This window comes from Empidonax traillii, unplaced genomic scaffold (assembly GCF_003031625.1).
Source record: "Empidonax traillii isolate 1590-97213 ecotype Southwest subspecies unplaced genomic scaffold, ASM303162v1 scaffold712:size431070, whole genome shotgun sequence".
In the NCBI taxonomy this organism is placed as follows: domain Eukaryota; kingdom Metazoa; phylum Chordata; class Aves; order Passeriformes; family Tyrannidae; genus Empidonax; species Empidonax traillii.
This window is the reverse complement of record NW_020955905.1, coordinates 144,500-158,637: the sequence shown is the minus strand read 5'-3', so window position 1 is coordinate 158,637 and position 14,138 is coordinate 144,500. Positions and strand designations below refer to the sequence as shown.

At 47.9% G+C, this 14,138-nt stretch overlaps 1 protein-coding gene across 10 annotated transcripts in view; it reads left to right on the top strand.

Annotated features, from left to right (window-relative positions):
- Positions 1 to 14,138, top strand: part of ADGRB1 (adhesion G protein-coupled receptor B1) — a 285,345-nt gene that overhangs the window by 212,626 nt on the left and 58,581 nt on the right. For 7 of the 10 annotated variants that reach the window (XM_027900132.1, XM_027900130.1, XM_027900125.1 and 4 more), the window contains 3 exons: positions 3,931 to 4,034; positions 5,247 to 5,342; positions 11,700 to 11,802. In XM_027900132.1, coding sequence (XP_027755933.1) covers positions 3,931 to 4,034; positions 5,247 to 5,342; positions 11,700 to 11,802 — 303 coding nt within the window. The remainder of the gene's footprint in view (positions 1 to 3,930; positions 4,035 to 5,246; positions 5,343 to 11,699; positions 11,803 to 14,138) is intronic. The other 3 variants (XM_027900131.1, XM_027900128.1, XM_027900127.1) reach the window with 2 other exon arrangements.

Below are 14,138 nucleotides of genomic sequence, written 5' to 3'. Positions count from 1 at the left end.
CCAAAGGGAAGAAAAGGGGGAGGGGGAAAGGGAGATGGGCAGGACAGAGAAACCTTGATAATGAAGAAAGAAAGCAGGATCCTAAATTACACGGATCTGAGGCTTTAGGACTTACTTAGGATGAGAAGAAATTGCCTCAAGTAGATTATACATTGGGAAAAATTGTATCATGGAAAGGGTTGTAAAGCACTGGAACAGACTGTCCTGGGAAGTAGTGGAGTCACCACCCCTGGAAGTGTTCAAAAAACATGTGGATATGGCACTTGAGGACATGGTTTAGTGGTGAACGTGGTGGTGGTGTTGCGTTGGTGGTCGGTCTTGCTCTTCTTTAAGGTCTTTTCCAACTTAAATGATTTTATTATTCCAAAAGAAGCAGCCAGTGTTTTTTGTGGTTATCCACCCTCATGATGCCAACAAAAATCCCATCACCAACCAGCCCTTCTCTGTAGGGTGGAGGGATGAGCTTTGTGGCATCTCTTCAGCGAAAGTCCTTCCACTTGGCATGGCTTTTGTTAAAACTGGGTTGAAAGAGGAGGAAGGAGGTGCAGATCAGGGGCTTTCCTGTGGGACGGGCTGCAGAGAGACACCAGTTATTGCACCAGTCTGGCTTCCAACTGGTCAATCCTCATATGTGTAATGCCTCATCAATGAGCAAACATCTGACCTAGGAATAGCCCAGCACATGAAATCTCTTCCTTAGCTGATGGAGGATCTAGGATAGGGTTGTGGGTGATATGGGAAAGGAGTGAAAGAACTGGAGGGTTTTGGGGGCTGGAGGGATATCAGAGAGGATATGGAAGGGAGGGGAATTAGGGTTGCTGTGTTGGGATGTAGGGTTGGAATCTGCTCATCCCTTAAAAACCAAACTCCGTTCCTTCAGTTACTCCTGGATGGTTTAGGAATGAGTTACGTGTCGGGCTTTTTTTTTTTTTTTTTGCTCTAATGGAGCTCCTCCCCCACTTTTATCCAGTTACCCATGAAAAGTCAGTGAAATGAGACCTACTTAAATCAAATGTCACAATCGATGCTCATCCCAGGCCACCGTTTGTGCGATGTGAACTCACATCGCCGTGAGGGAGGAGCAGGGAGAGCAAAAGGGTTGGGAGCGAGCTTGGAGAGAGAGAGAGAGAGAGAGAGCAAGGAGCAGTCCATGTCTGATCAGTGCTTTTATCCCAACCAGGCATCTCTGGGGTGGGACAGAGCTGCTGCTCACCTGGGATCTCCACGGGGGAGAAGCAAAGCTGTGGCTTCCTACCCGATGTTGCATCTGTCTCTCCCATACCCGACCCCTAAATCAGAGTCCCTTCCACATTTCAATTTATAAGGAGCATGAAATGCTACTTCAGCACTCACACTGCCTGGATGATGTCCAGTTTCAATTTTGTTTGATGGAAGATGAATCAAAATGTTGATACTTTCATTGAAATACCTCGTTCCCCCCAAAAAAAAATGCTTCTAACCTTCCTATGAATATTTGGCTGGAGCATCAATTCTCAGGATGGAAAAACACAGTCATATGACTTGATGGTAAAAATTGCAGTGATCTAATCTCTGCAGAAGTTTAGGGGAAGGATCCACATGTGAGCTGAAAAAAAACATTTTTTTCACAAGCATTTTGGGAATCTCAGAGTGGAGGAAGGTGCAGGATGATGCAGGATTGATGAGGCTCAGCACCGAGTTACTCCTGCAGTTTCTGCACAGCTGTTGTTGAATAAAAGGACTGAGAGATTGTTTTAAAGCTCCCTAATTTCTGCAAGCTGAATTAGGATTGGAATCCAAAGCCTTTGTGTGTGTATCTATCAAGGATGGGGCCCCGATCAACCTGGTCTAGTTGAAGGAAGCCCCCAAGATCTGTGGTCAAAAGGAACAGTGAAAGTCAGAGGGTCCACAAGGACTTGCAGAGTTTTATTAGTAAATGACACACTTGGCATGGAAATTGGGATAGCTAGTCCCTGATCTCCTGGTGTAAGCACAGGGCATTCTGGATAAAGGGGTAGGGTGAAAGGGAAGAGGGAGAAGGAGATGGATCAAAGAGGGGGAGAGAGAAAGAAAGGAAGAAAAAAGGAAAGGGAGAAAGAGAAATTACCAGTCTTGGTCCAGCATTGATCCAACTCATGGGGTGTCCAGGATCCTGGGGTGCCTGTGCCCCCAGGATTCATGGGGGGACCTTTTTATAGATAAGTTTTCCCTGCTAGTTTCTCACTTCCCATGCAAATTAAAAAAACAGTCCATTCTTCTCAACCTTTCTGGAAATGGCTTGAAGGCTTCAGGTGGTTCTTCATTCTCCCCCCTTCTTGACCTCATTCCTGCTCTTGTCCCGTGTTGTGCTTATCTCCAGGAGCCAGGGCAAGGATATTTGTCCCCGATGAGTTTCAAAATGTAGGGAGTTAAATCCTCACCTTAACTAATTAATTCCCCCTCAGAATGTGTGAGGCACCCTTGGTCAACATAAGCAAATAAGGAAGATCTTACCAAGTCCTTCAAAACCCAGGGACAGTTCAGCTCAGATTCCTCTGTACCGGGGTTGTTCATCTCCTCTGCAGGGTGGGCTCTGTGGAGTAAACCTGTGGTGACTGTGGGCCTTGAGTGAAGGGACACATGTTTGCTTTGCCCATGTGTTGAGCTGGCCAGGCTCCATCTGAGCACAGCTCTGAGCCTTGCCTGACATATTTTGCCTTGCAGAAGGCTCAGTAGCCTGGAACAGAGCTGCCACAGCCTCGGCCTCGTGGCGTCCCGCTGACTGGAGGTTCAGGTCGAGCAGCCTCCTGCCTGCCAACAAAGCAGTGCAGTCAAGTCCTTAGAGGACTGCCTGTTCCATTTCCAAAATTCATGCATAACTGCCTTTATTTGTTGGTTTTTTTTCCCCCTCGTGCTAAGCCCCTGCTGTGTCAGGAACCATCTCGTGTCCAGGAGCGAAGCGATAGATGTTGGTGTTGTGCTGGTGGAAGGGCAGCCCTGACTGAGCTCCCACCCCTCTTCACGTGAGCTGATCCCTCTGAACAAAGGGTCCTGCAGTGTCTGCTGCACAGTGGGTCTGTGCCTCTCTTCCTCTCCTACCAGCAGCGATCACTGATGTGGAAATGAGCCTGCAGCAGGGAAAGCCAAGTGGGATCCAGCTCCTCGCTCCTCGCTGAGGACAGGGCGAGTTCAGTGATATCAGGCTGGCAGATGTGGGTTGGCTACACAGTCACAGCCAGGCAGAGAACTCCGTTAAGGGAGGTTACAGCAAGTGTTTGGTTGTGTCTGCAGATCTTTTGGTGTTCAGAACCATTCCAACCACGTTTTCCAGGCTGTATGATCCCTTTATATGAGGAGATGCCTCATGTAGTAGTGTAAGAGTAGTGAACTGATGGATGGTATGGCTGGATGCTTGGTCCCTGGGGAGGACATACACCTCGTTTTTCCTTTGCTTGCTTCATTTCATCCTTTTCCAGGTGAATGTGGAAAAGTTTCACCTTCTTTTCATCCTCCACCCTTCATCACCACCATTCCCAGAAGAGCTTGTTGGTAACTGTTCCAATGCAGGCACTGCCTTCTCCTGTTGCCTCGTTAATTGTCTTCCCAGTTTCCCACTGGATGGGAAGGGCCTGATCCTCTTCTTGCAACCCACGTTTGCCTTCCACAGAAATCAGAGTTGTTACCCAGATTGGCACTGGGGTGTGTGTGAGTGTGTGTGTGAGCAGAATCAGGTCCAAAAAAAGTCTGGGCCAACCAGAAATAGATCCTGGTCTCCTTTCCTCCTTGTTTGTTTGTACAGTGTGATGTGAAGGTCAGGTGAGTTGACACAGTGACAATTAGGAGGAAAGCTCTTGCCGTGAAATTTTACTGGTAGGACTGTTTATTTATTTTATTTTAGTTTTTTCTGAGCTTTTTCTGTTTCTTTCTTTTTTTTTTTTTTTTTTTTTTAATGTCTTCCTTTCTCTCTTTCAGAACATGGAAAAGGTGCTGGTCCCTTCTGTCACGTTAATTGTAGGCTGTGGAGTATCTTCGCTGACACTTTTGCTGTTGATTATCATTTATGTCTCTGTTTGGAGGTATGGCTTTCATTCTCTTCTCTTCTCTTTTCTTCTTGGGGAAAAGTAACTGTTTTTTGATCTACATGGTTCCTGGAGTGTTTGCCCTCTGGTTTTGGGTGTCTGGTGCCTGAGGAAGAGCTGTTTGGTAACGAGTGGGCCGTGCAGAAAGTCATCCCGGTGGCTTAGCTGGCATTGTTCTTTCCTTTCAGTGCCAGAGAAATTAGTAGAGTGAAATCAGTGCCACGACCCCATGTAGTCTCATTGTTCCACTTTCAAAAGCCTCTTGCTGGTTTAGATGCCTTTGTAAACCCCAGGAAACCTTGTCTGGGGCGAGGTGGACACGCTCTGCCTCTGGGCAAGCCCTTTGCTTCCAGGTACTGCTTTGATAACATCACAGTTCCCATGACCTGCCAGGAAAACATCTGGCCTGAAGAACTGACAGAAGCTTTTTCAGGAGCTCGAGGATGTTAAACCACATCACCTAAATAACTCTCCTACCTCTTAGCTACGTTTTACCTTCATCTTCAGATTCTCATGGGAGCATTCAGTGCATCCCGTGGCACAGAGCTCCTGTACACACATGAGCAGGTCAGGTGGAACCTAAATTTGTGTCATTTATAAAGGCTGAAGTGAATTTGCAGCAAAATTTTATTGAACAAAGGCCCACATTGGCCCCTGCCCCTGTTAGACGTGTTGGTGGACTGTGTAAGCCGGAGAACCCGAGGTGTGCAAGGGATTTTCTCCCTGTATTGCCTTGAACAAGGTCTGACTTTATCCCACGAGACCCATTCCTTTCCTAAATCCATGGCAAACACGCTGAGACCTTCATGGCTCCACGCTAATGAAAACAAAGACAATCAGAACCAGGTGACTGACTGTGAAATGGAAATGGAGTGGCTACAGAGAATCTAACTGGATGTTACTGGTGATCCTTTTGGGAGAAGGGATCAGTCTGAGGCTCTTATTTTGTCGAGTGACTCTTCTGAGTAAGGAAGGAAAGGGGCAATTCCATTCAGAGGTGTGAACTGAGATAACTTTTTCTACCAAGAGAAAGAGATAATTGAATTGAGATAACTTTTTCTACCAAGAAACAAGAGAGTTAAAAAAAAAAAAAAAAAAAAGCAAAAATGCATCTTTTTTTTTTTTGTTGATACTGTGACAGTGCATAGTGGCTGGGTAATTTTGGCAAGTGCTACGAGCTGAAGACTGATCATGATAACATTTATCTAGAACTCAGGTTTTTCCGTGCCTGGGGTATCATTGGATGTGCTCAAGTCCTTGTCCTCTCCTGCTTTTCCTCAGGCTGGGCAGCACTGAGCAGCGCTGGTAGGTGGCTTGCTGGTGTCACTGGTGTCAGGATCAAGTGGAAAGTTAGGATTGGAGAGTAAAGTGCTAGTGTTCGAGCCTCAGCCTCTCTTTCCTATCAGAAACAAGTTCAGGATCTGAAACGTGAAGTTGAATCCGTTTGGAGCGTGCCAAGAGTCATTTGGAGTAACATGGTCTATTTTTTTCCAGGAGTGTGCCCCCTCAATATTTACTGCTATTGAGCACAGTAAATTGCCTGACCTGTTTAAAATATACTCTGCTTAATTTCTCATTCCAGCCTTTGCCTTATGCCTGTGCCCAAAATGATCAGCACCAATGGGGGGACACGCTTATGGGAGGCTTGAATGGGTATTTCTGAGCTAGCCAAGGATGGACATGCATTTCCAAGTGATCCTGAGACCAGCTATATCTTGGTTAAAGGGCTCTCTATCCTAAGTCTCTCTGTGTAAATATTTGTAAAGCATGATCGAGTGATCTCTAGAATTTCTCTCTGGTGCGCTGAGTTTGTTCCATTTCTTCTCTGTAGATCATGTTTCCATGTTCTCTGAACTTCACAGCATTCCCGTGGCTGAGCCCTGAGCGCTCTGTGTGTCCTTTTTATTTTAGGCATAGCTGCTGGACGTGAATGTGCTGTCCTTTTAATGGGCTCAGGAGCCTCATACTCAAGTCTCAACGTTATCTCCTTGCTCCCACTTTGTTCTGCCCTAAATGTAAAATACTCTGATAGACAACAGGAGGAGTGCTTAGAAATGGAATTAGGAGTATTATTCCACACAGGAGCGGTATCAAAGTGGTTCTTTTTTTCACCGTGCAGGGGAGAAACTCTTCATGTCCTGGCTGCCTGATCTTCTGTGGAGAGCTCTCACCCAGAGCTCAGCTGTTTTTGGGAGCTTTGGCCGGGAAATTTCCCATTCAGAACTCCGGACAAAGGCATCTGGAGCGTGCACACATAGACCCAGCTTGGGGATGAAACACTTGTGATGAATAAGCTCACTGAAGCTGACACTCTGGAAGCTTTCCCAGAATTTTGCCCAGCTAGGGTTTGTTTATATGTGTGTATATATATATATATATGTATATGGGAAGCAGAAAGAAAGGGTGAGAAAGAGGGAGAGGGACACGCTAAAGAAAAGGGGGCAGAGTGGAAGGGAGGCGATCCAAGCTTTGGGGAAGGAATTTACCCTCCACTTCCCATTCAAAGCCCCCCCAAATAATGGCTGCCCTTCGGTGGCATCTACTCAGCCACTGGCATGAATGGCATGAGCTTTTTTGATGCAAGTGATCGCTTCAGACACGGCCAACTTGGCACGGGCTCCTGGAAAACTGGGAGTTGCTTCTGTTTGACGGCTGTTGGTGGCCTGTTGGTGGACTCACTCCAGTTCCCAGTAGACAGATGGCTGCAAAAAATCTCCTCTGCAGATGGTGCATCTCTGGCCTTATTAGCAGGCTCGACAGAGGGGTCAGTGACACAGTGGGCTGTGGAAGGGGAGTGACCTTGTTCCATCTCAGCAGCGCCTGTCCCGGGTCACAGCTGGAGGCACAATGTGTGTGTGGGCCGCACGCTCCACCACCCATGTGGAAAAAGAGGGGCAATTGAAAGGAAAATAAAAAAAATATATATATATATATATGTTCCCCCTTGAAAACGGGCGTGAAGATGAAAAATCGGCGAGAAAAAAAAAAACCCCAAACAGCTACTCAAGGGTCAGAACAGGTGAAATGACTTGGAGCTGGGTTTCTCTGAGCTCTGGTTTGGGTCACTCCCTCCGAGCAGCTCCTTGACACGGTGGTGTTTCAGGGTGTGTTTTCCATCCCCGAACTCATCGTGGTTCAGCAGCCTCTGGAGTCAGTGACCTTTCCATAGCCTGGAGATCGATGCTGGCTATTGAATAGCTCATCCACCAGCCCATCAGCGTGTGGGCCCCTGTTCCCTGGCAGCAGCTGGGGGAGAGCTGGATCACTGGGAGATAACACGGGGGAGCTTTTCTCGCTCCCTGCCCGGCAGAGCCTGAGGGTTGATTTAGTGGCTGTCAATGAGCTCTCCAGGGGCTTTTAACACTTGCTTCAAACCCGGGAGCTCTGCCTGTGCTGGAGGTGCTGAGGCACTCGGTGGCCCTGGTGGGAGGCAGCAGGAATGAGTAAGTGACTGCGAGGAGAGGGATGTGTGTACACACAGTGAGAAAGCAGGAGTGACTCAGTGTTTGTGGGAGCAAGGGAGTCTAATGGGGGCAGAGAGACAGACTGCAGGGCTTCCCCACTTTGTCCATCTGCCTCAGCTTGGGCAGGGCTTCCCCACACGGTTGCAGGATGTGGGGAGCCTCTCTGGTGACCAGGGACAGGACCTGAGGGACTGGGGTGAAACTGTGTCAGGGCAGGCTCAGGTTGGATCTCAGGGAAAAGTTCTTCCCCCAGAGGGTGGTTGGGCACTGAACAGGGCAGTGGGCACAGCACCAAGGCTGCCAGAGCTCAAAGTGTTTGGACAACACTCTCAGGCACATGGTAGGGTTTTTGGGGTGGTTCTGTGCAGGGTCAGGAGTTGGACTCACTGATCCTTGTGGATCCCTTCCAACTCAGGATATTCTGTGATTCTAGGACCCAAGCCAGAGCAGAAGTTCCCTAAATTAGCAGTGAGTTTTTCCCTGCTTTTGTGGCTGAGTACAGCATATTTTGATAAGTAGACAGAATCCATATATCAGCCAGGGGGGTAACAAGACAGCACCCTGGAGTAGCTCTGTCCTTGCTAGAGATCTGTTTTCTGGCAAAACCTATCAAGTTCTGTGGTTTTTTTCTCCTCTCTGATATGAGCTCCTGACTTCTTTGGCCAGAGGGGCTGGGTAGTATTGATGATTTCTTTCTGTGGAGCATCCTGTGCTGGGGAAGAGGAAATGGAAGGAGAAAAGCAAGCATGGCAGGAGGTCTCAGCATTCTGATTGAACTGAAACATAGCAAGGAAATGCTTGGGATCCAGGTCAGGCTACCAAGGAGGACTCTGGAAGAATTGCCCAGGAATGCAGGATTGAATTAGAATGGTCAGACCTCAGCTGCCTTTGAAAGTGGTGAGGGATGTGAAAGGCACCAGGAAGAGTTTCTGTGGGTCCATCAGCACCAAAGGATTACCCAGGGAAGTGTTGGCTCTGTGTGGAATGGGGCAAGGAGCCTAATGGAGAAGGAAGTTGAAAAGGTGAAGGTACCCAGTGCCTTCATCACCTTATTCTACTGGCAAGGCTGGCTCCCAGGCACCCAAATTCCTACACAGAGGCAAAATCCAGGGAAGAAAATACTCCCTGCTGCCAAGGAAAAGGGAGACAAGGCTTATTTAGGTTATCTGGACATTTGCAAATCCGTGGGACAAAATGGGTTGCACAGAGGGAGCTCTCTGGTGTAACTTGTGGAGACGCTCTGTCCTCTGGGGAGGTTCCTGATGGCTGGAAGAAGGCAAGTGTTACACCCACCTTTAAAAAGGGCAAGGAGGAGGATCCAGAAGAACAGCTCACTGGTCAACCTACAAAGCCCCTGGGATGATTAAAGAGCAGGGAGTTAGAAAGGTTATTTCCAGGCAAAATGATGGACAAGGGAGTGACTGGGAACAGACAGCGAGGATTTATTGAGGGCAGGTTGTGCCTGGCTGGCCTGTTTCCCTGTTGTGGTGGGGTGGATGGTTACATGGACAGTGGAGAGGAGTGGGTGGTGTGTGTTTTGACATTACCAAGGCCATTAGCACAGTCTTTTTTGTATCCAGACCTGGGAATTGTGCACTGGATTGTTGGTTTAGTAGCTGGATGGAGTTCCTGCAGGACTTTAGGGCAATGGTCAAAGGTTTGCAGCCTTGTCAGGAACTGGTGACTTGTTGCTTCTGATTACTTTGGCCAGAGATAGTTCTGTGGCCAATATTGTTTAATGTCTTCTTTACCAGCCTGGATGATGTTTGACACTCTTGTGTCCACATCTGGAACAGTTTGTCCAATATTGGAATTCCCCAGTACAAGAGATGTTCAGCCCATTGGAGCAAATCCAGTCAATGCTTAGGGGGCTGGAGGACGTGATGCCAAAATGTGTCCCAAACCTGGAGCAGGGTTGGCTTGGAGAAGAGGAGGCTGTTAAGGAGTCACAGGAGAGTGGAATAACTTGCAGAGGTAGGCAGGGAAAGGTCTTGAGGCAGCAGCTGCAGCAGGAAAAGATCCAGCTGGATATAAAGAAAAATAATCCTTCACCACCAGAGCAGTTAAATGCTGCAATAAGTCATCCAAGAGAGGTGGAAGCATTTCTGTTCTTGGTGTTTTCCAAAACCTGATTGGACAAGACCTTGAGAAACCTGATCTGACTTTGAAAGTAGTGTTTTTATGGGGGGGATGGGAGGGCATAGAATTGAACTGGGAACTCGAGAGGATTTTCCCCAACCTAAATTACTCTGATTCTGTGATTCTGTTCATTGCCAGCCCACGTCTCGTTCTTTGGATGTTCAGGGATCTGGGGAACAGGATGGACTTTCAGTGCATAAAGGGAAGCAGGGAGAAAGGAGAGCTTGGCTTAAGGAGGTTTAAGGGGGGAACAGTCTGAAGACAGCTGGATTATCTTCCCTTACATTCACCTCCAGACTATACTAATTTCTCACCTTTTTTGACTAGAGGGGGCTTTTGAAGTGCACCAGTTGGATCATAGTGTTGCTCCGCAGATTTATCACGTCTCATTCCCACCAGGACAGCGTCCACATCTCCTTTCCTACCCCCCCCCCTAGAAGCTGCTGATTAGAGACTTGATGTTTTACTTCACGCAATCAAAGCACAGGTAGACTGATGACTCAGTACCCTCCAGCCACAAATGGAATAGGATCCAGGTGATGCACAGCTCTGTATTGAGCCCAAGGAAATCAAGAAATTTGGCATCAGATTGGCCAGGAAAGGAACCAGAAGCAACTTTTACAGGCAGTCAACCCAGTTTCTAGCTGAGCTGGGATCCTAAACCTTTTAGCCTGTTCTGGGATTGGGTGAGCTTCAGGGAGAATTACCTCTAAAGCAAATTTCCAACAGACTGAGTAGAAGTTCAGTTCCTTGCTTTGCACCAGGAAATCATATCCTCACATTTATGTTTGTGTGGGAACAAAACTCAGAGGGAAGTTAAAATCAAAAGTTTTACAGCCTTCATCAGGTCTAAAGCCCAGATTTACCCTTGGCAGAACACACACGTGCAGTAAACTCATCCTGCCCTCCTAATCAGGAACCCAAAACTCTGCAGCCAAGGCACGGCCAACCCACTCTCGCTAAAATTAATTAATGAAATTAAATTCCCAGTATAAATAGTTGCTGCGCTGGAATATAGGAAATAATCCTGCATTAGCCTCCAGGGATGAGCTGGTTGATTAATACATCTGTTTCTAATTTATATAAGCATCAGCACCTACTCTCCACTCATCTGGTATTCAGGCAGGGCCTTTGCTGCATCGCTGGGATAACTCACGTGTGCGAGTGCTGGTGTGGTGAGATCCCGACTCAATCCTGCAGGACTTGCACTTTTGCAATTCCTTTTTTTTTTTTCCATTTTATTAGGTGCATAAAGGTGCCTTCAAAGAAATTTTTCCTCCACAGCCAGTGGTTTGAATTTTATTGCCGTGCCCACACCTCAGCAGCGAGTCAGGGCCGCGCTGCGCGTCGCAAATCAGAAGTGACAAATCTCTTGCTCCTGCAAAAGGTGCTGAAGGCAACAGCTTCCCAACTTAACATCCCTCACGTCCCAGACCCACGGCTGCACTTACGTGTTTGGCCTAGTTTTGGAGAAGTGTTTTCAGACAAAAAACAAAACAAAACAAAAAAAACAAGCAAACAAACAAACAACAACAACAACAAAGAGCCAGAAATGCTTCTCCCTTCAGGATGCCTTGTTAGGTTAAAGGGAGGGGAATGCTGAACCACGCACACTTTTGTTGTGAAGGTGCATGTGTTTGTGAGCTGCTTCCATGGCCAGCATGCCTGTGGCTCTCCTTATTTGGGAATCTTTCCGTGTGTTGCCTGTATGTTTTTCTTTTAAGCTCCTTTTCAAGCCCCCCTTCCAAGTAGGCAGAGCTGAAGAAGACTTGCAGCGCTCGACTGCCTTAGGAGCGGCTCAGACTGGGCTGGCCCCTTGTTTGTTGGCTCCCAACTCCAGCACTGATGGGGGATGGTGGCGAGACCTCCTCCCCCTCCCTGTCCCCCTTGTTCTTGTTTGCTGAGCGCACAAAATCTGCAGGAAATGGGCAACCCCTGGCCATGGGGGAGTAGAGCCTTGCCCAGAGCAACCTGCACCTGGCTGATGGGTGTTTTTTAGGGGGGACTTGGTGCCTGTTGTAACAGGGTGGGTCTCCCTCCCCCTCTTCTCTCGCTGCAGGTACATCCGCTCCGAGCGCTCCGTCATCCTCATCAACTTCTGCCTCTCCATCATCTCCTCCAACGCCCTCATCCTGATCGGACAGACCCAGACCCGGAATAAGGTGGGAGATGAGTCAGGCTTTGTTTATTTGTTTGGCTTTCCCCCTGATTTAGCACCGAAATGATCCGTTCAGGCAGCGCTTCCTCGTTTTTCCTCCATCTGTTAATTAGCGACATGTCAAAGGCACGGCTAAATGGCAGATTTCAATTTTCTCTCTCGCTCTCCCTTTGATAATTTGTCAGCATCCTCAGGGCTTTGATTAAAACCAATGTGATATTTTTGAATATCTGCCTAGAGTAGCTGGCGCATGGCGCGGTGAAGAACCGTGGTGGTTTGCAGGGCTTTAACCATTTTATTTTCAAAACAAAAAAAATTACAAAGGCAGATTGAGAAAAGGCGCTTTTTTCCCAAAAAAAACCCCAAAAAAACCAAAAAAAAAACCGAAAAAAAAAAAAACCAAAACCAAACAAACAACCTCTCAGCTTTACATTTATTTCTCCAGCAGTTTTAACACTCCAAGCTTGAAGCACTTGGCAGATGTTGATGAACACAGACACAAAAACCCCACCTTTTTTGGAGCAGGAAGCATTTCCAGATGCCCCGTTCGGGCTGCAGAGCCACGAGGGGCTCAGGGCAGATCCCCGGGTGACTTGAGCAGGACAGGCAAGACCTGGCGTGGTTTTCCAAGCTATGAGCACTGGTTGCACATCCATGCCCTCCCACGTTGCAGACCCAGCTGGAGGGGCGTGTGTGAAGCGCTTTCACATTCCCTGTTGGTGTCTGGAATGACAAATCACTCACTGCTCATCACCAGTGTTTTCCCGTTGTAAATTTTCCTGTCTTCCCGAATGCTCCAACCATCCTAACTGTTGGGCCCCCCCAAAAAAAGGGAGGCAAGAAACCTCCTCCACTCCTTCTGCTGCCAAAATCACAATCAGAAATCAAAAATCAGTTATTGCTGAACAGTAACCAGTGACCAGCTGGGTTTTTATTTTTTTGAGCCCCTAATTTGGCAGCCAGAACTTGCTGTCACTGTTGGAAGCATATGAGGAATAAATTCTTCACTCTGAGGGTGTTGAGGCATCGGAACAGGTTGCCCAGAGAAGCTGTGGATGCTTCATTTGTGGAAGTGCTCAAGGCCAGGTTGGGTGGGGCTTGGAGCAACCTGGTCTGGTGGAAAATCTTCTTGCCCGAGGCAGAGGGGTTGGAAAGAAATGATCTTTATGGTCATTCCCAACCCAGACCATTCTGTGATTCTACAATTTCTGCAGAGAAGCCAAAGGGTTTGGTGAATCCCAGAGGCTCATTTCTATGGAGACCCCTTTGGGTTAGGGGTAGGTTGTTTTAGGGAAAGTTCTCCAGCTGCTTGAGACCTGTGTGTGAGAGAAGTGTGGAAACAAGCAGCCAGACAACTCTGCTCCTGCCAAAGAGGTGCCCTTCACAAACTCACATCACAAAGCAGAGCTTGTCCCTCGTGGCCCACAAGGTTGGCAAGAGGTGGAGAAAGGGTGGAGAAAGGGTGACCAAAGCTCCTGCTTTCCCTGGGTGCATTGTCTGCAAACCCAAAGGCGTGCTGAGATCTTGTTTTCCACAGAAAGAAACGCTGAGGGAGGCTCGAGATGACAAAGCGCAGCTTGCACCCGTGGTTTGGTTATTCCTCTTCACCTTGTGGAAGGAGGTGGATTCCTTCACCTCTCCCACCCCCTGCAGAGCACAGCCCAGGTTCTCCCCGGTGCTTTTTGCCCCGTTAATCAGGGTGTTCACCGTCAGAGCTGGTAGTGGGGATTCGAAGCTCACGGCAGCGATCGCATGAGGCAGATTAGCTCGTTGCACATACATATGCATGAAACACCATAAATAGAAAGGTTATTCTTGGATTTCCTCTCAGCCATCTAGTAAACAGTCTCTGGCAGGGAACAGAGAAAGAAAACTATACAGACAAGAAGCGAAGGGATGTAAATTAAGATTTTATTCACATTCAGTTATTGATAATAAGAGCGTCTTAAAAGTGTCGGCGATCGATTTATGATTGCGGTCGCTCCTGGGGGGATTTCCACGGGATTGGCTTCCCTGGAAGTGTCAAGTTCTCCCTTGATTTCCATCCGTGTAACCTCAAAGGCAGGATTCCACGCCTGGATTTGCTAAGCTTTTTTGAAGATGAAAGGCCTGGGAAAAGGCTCAGAAAAAATTACAGTCAGCAATACCCCGATACAAAAGAAATGAGCGCTGTGTGAACAGGCTGTATCTCAAAGGCACGGCTTGGGTGCTGCAAGGGAACAGATTTCTCCTCTTAAAGCAAAACGAGGGCTAATGGCCTTGACAGACTGACAAGCCCTGCTAGATCTTTTCCCCAGCAGCTTGGGACATCATATCCCCGTGCTCAGCCCTTCATGGACG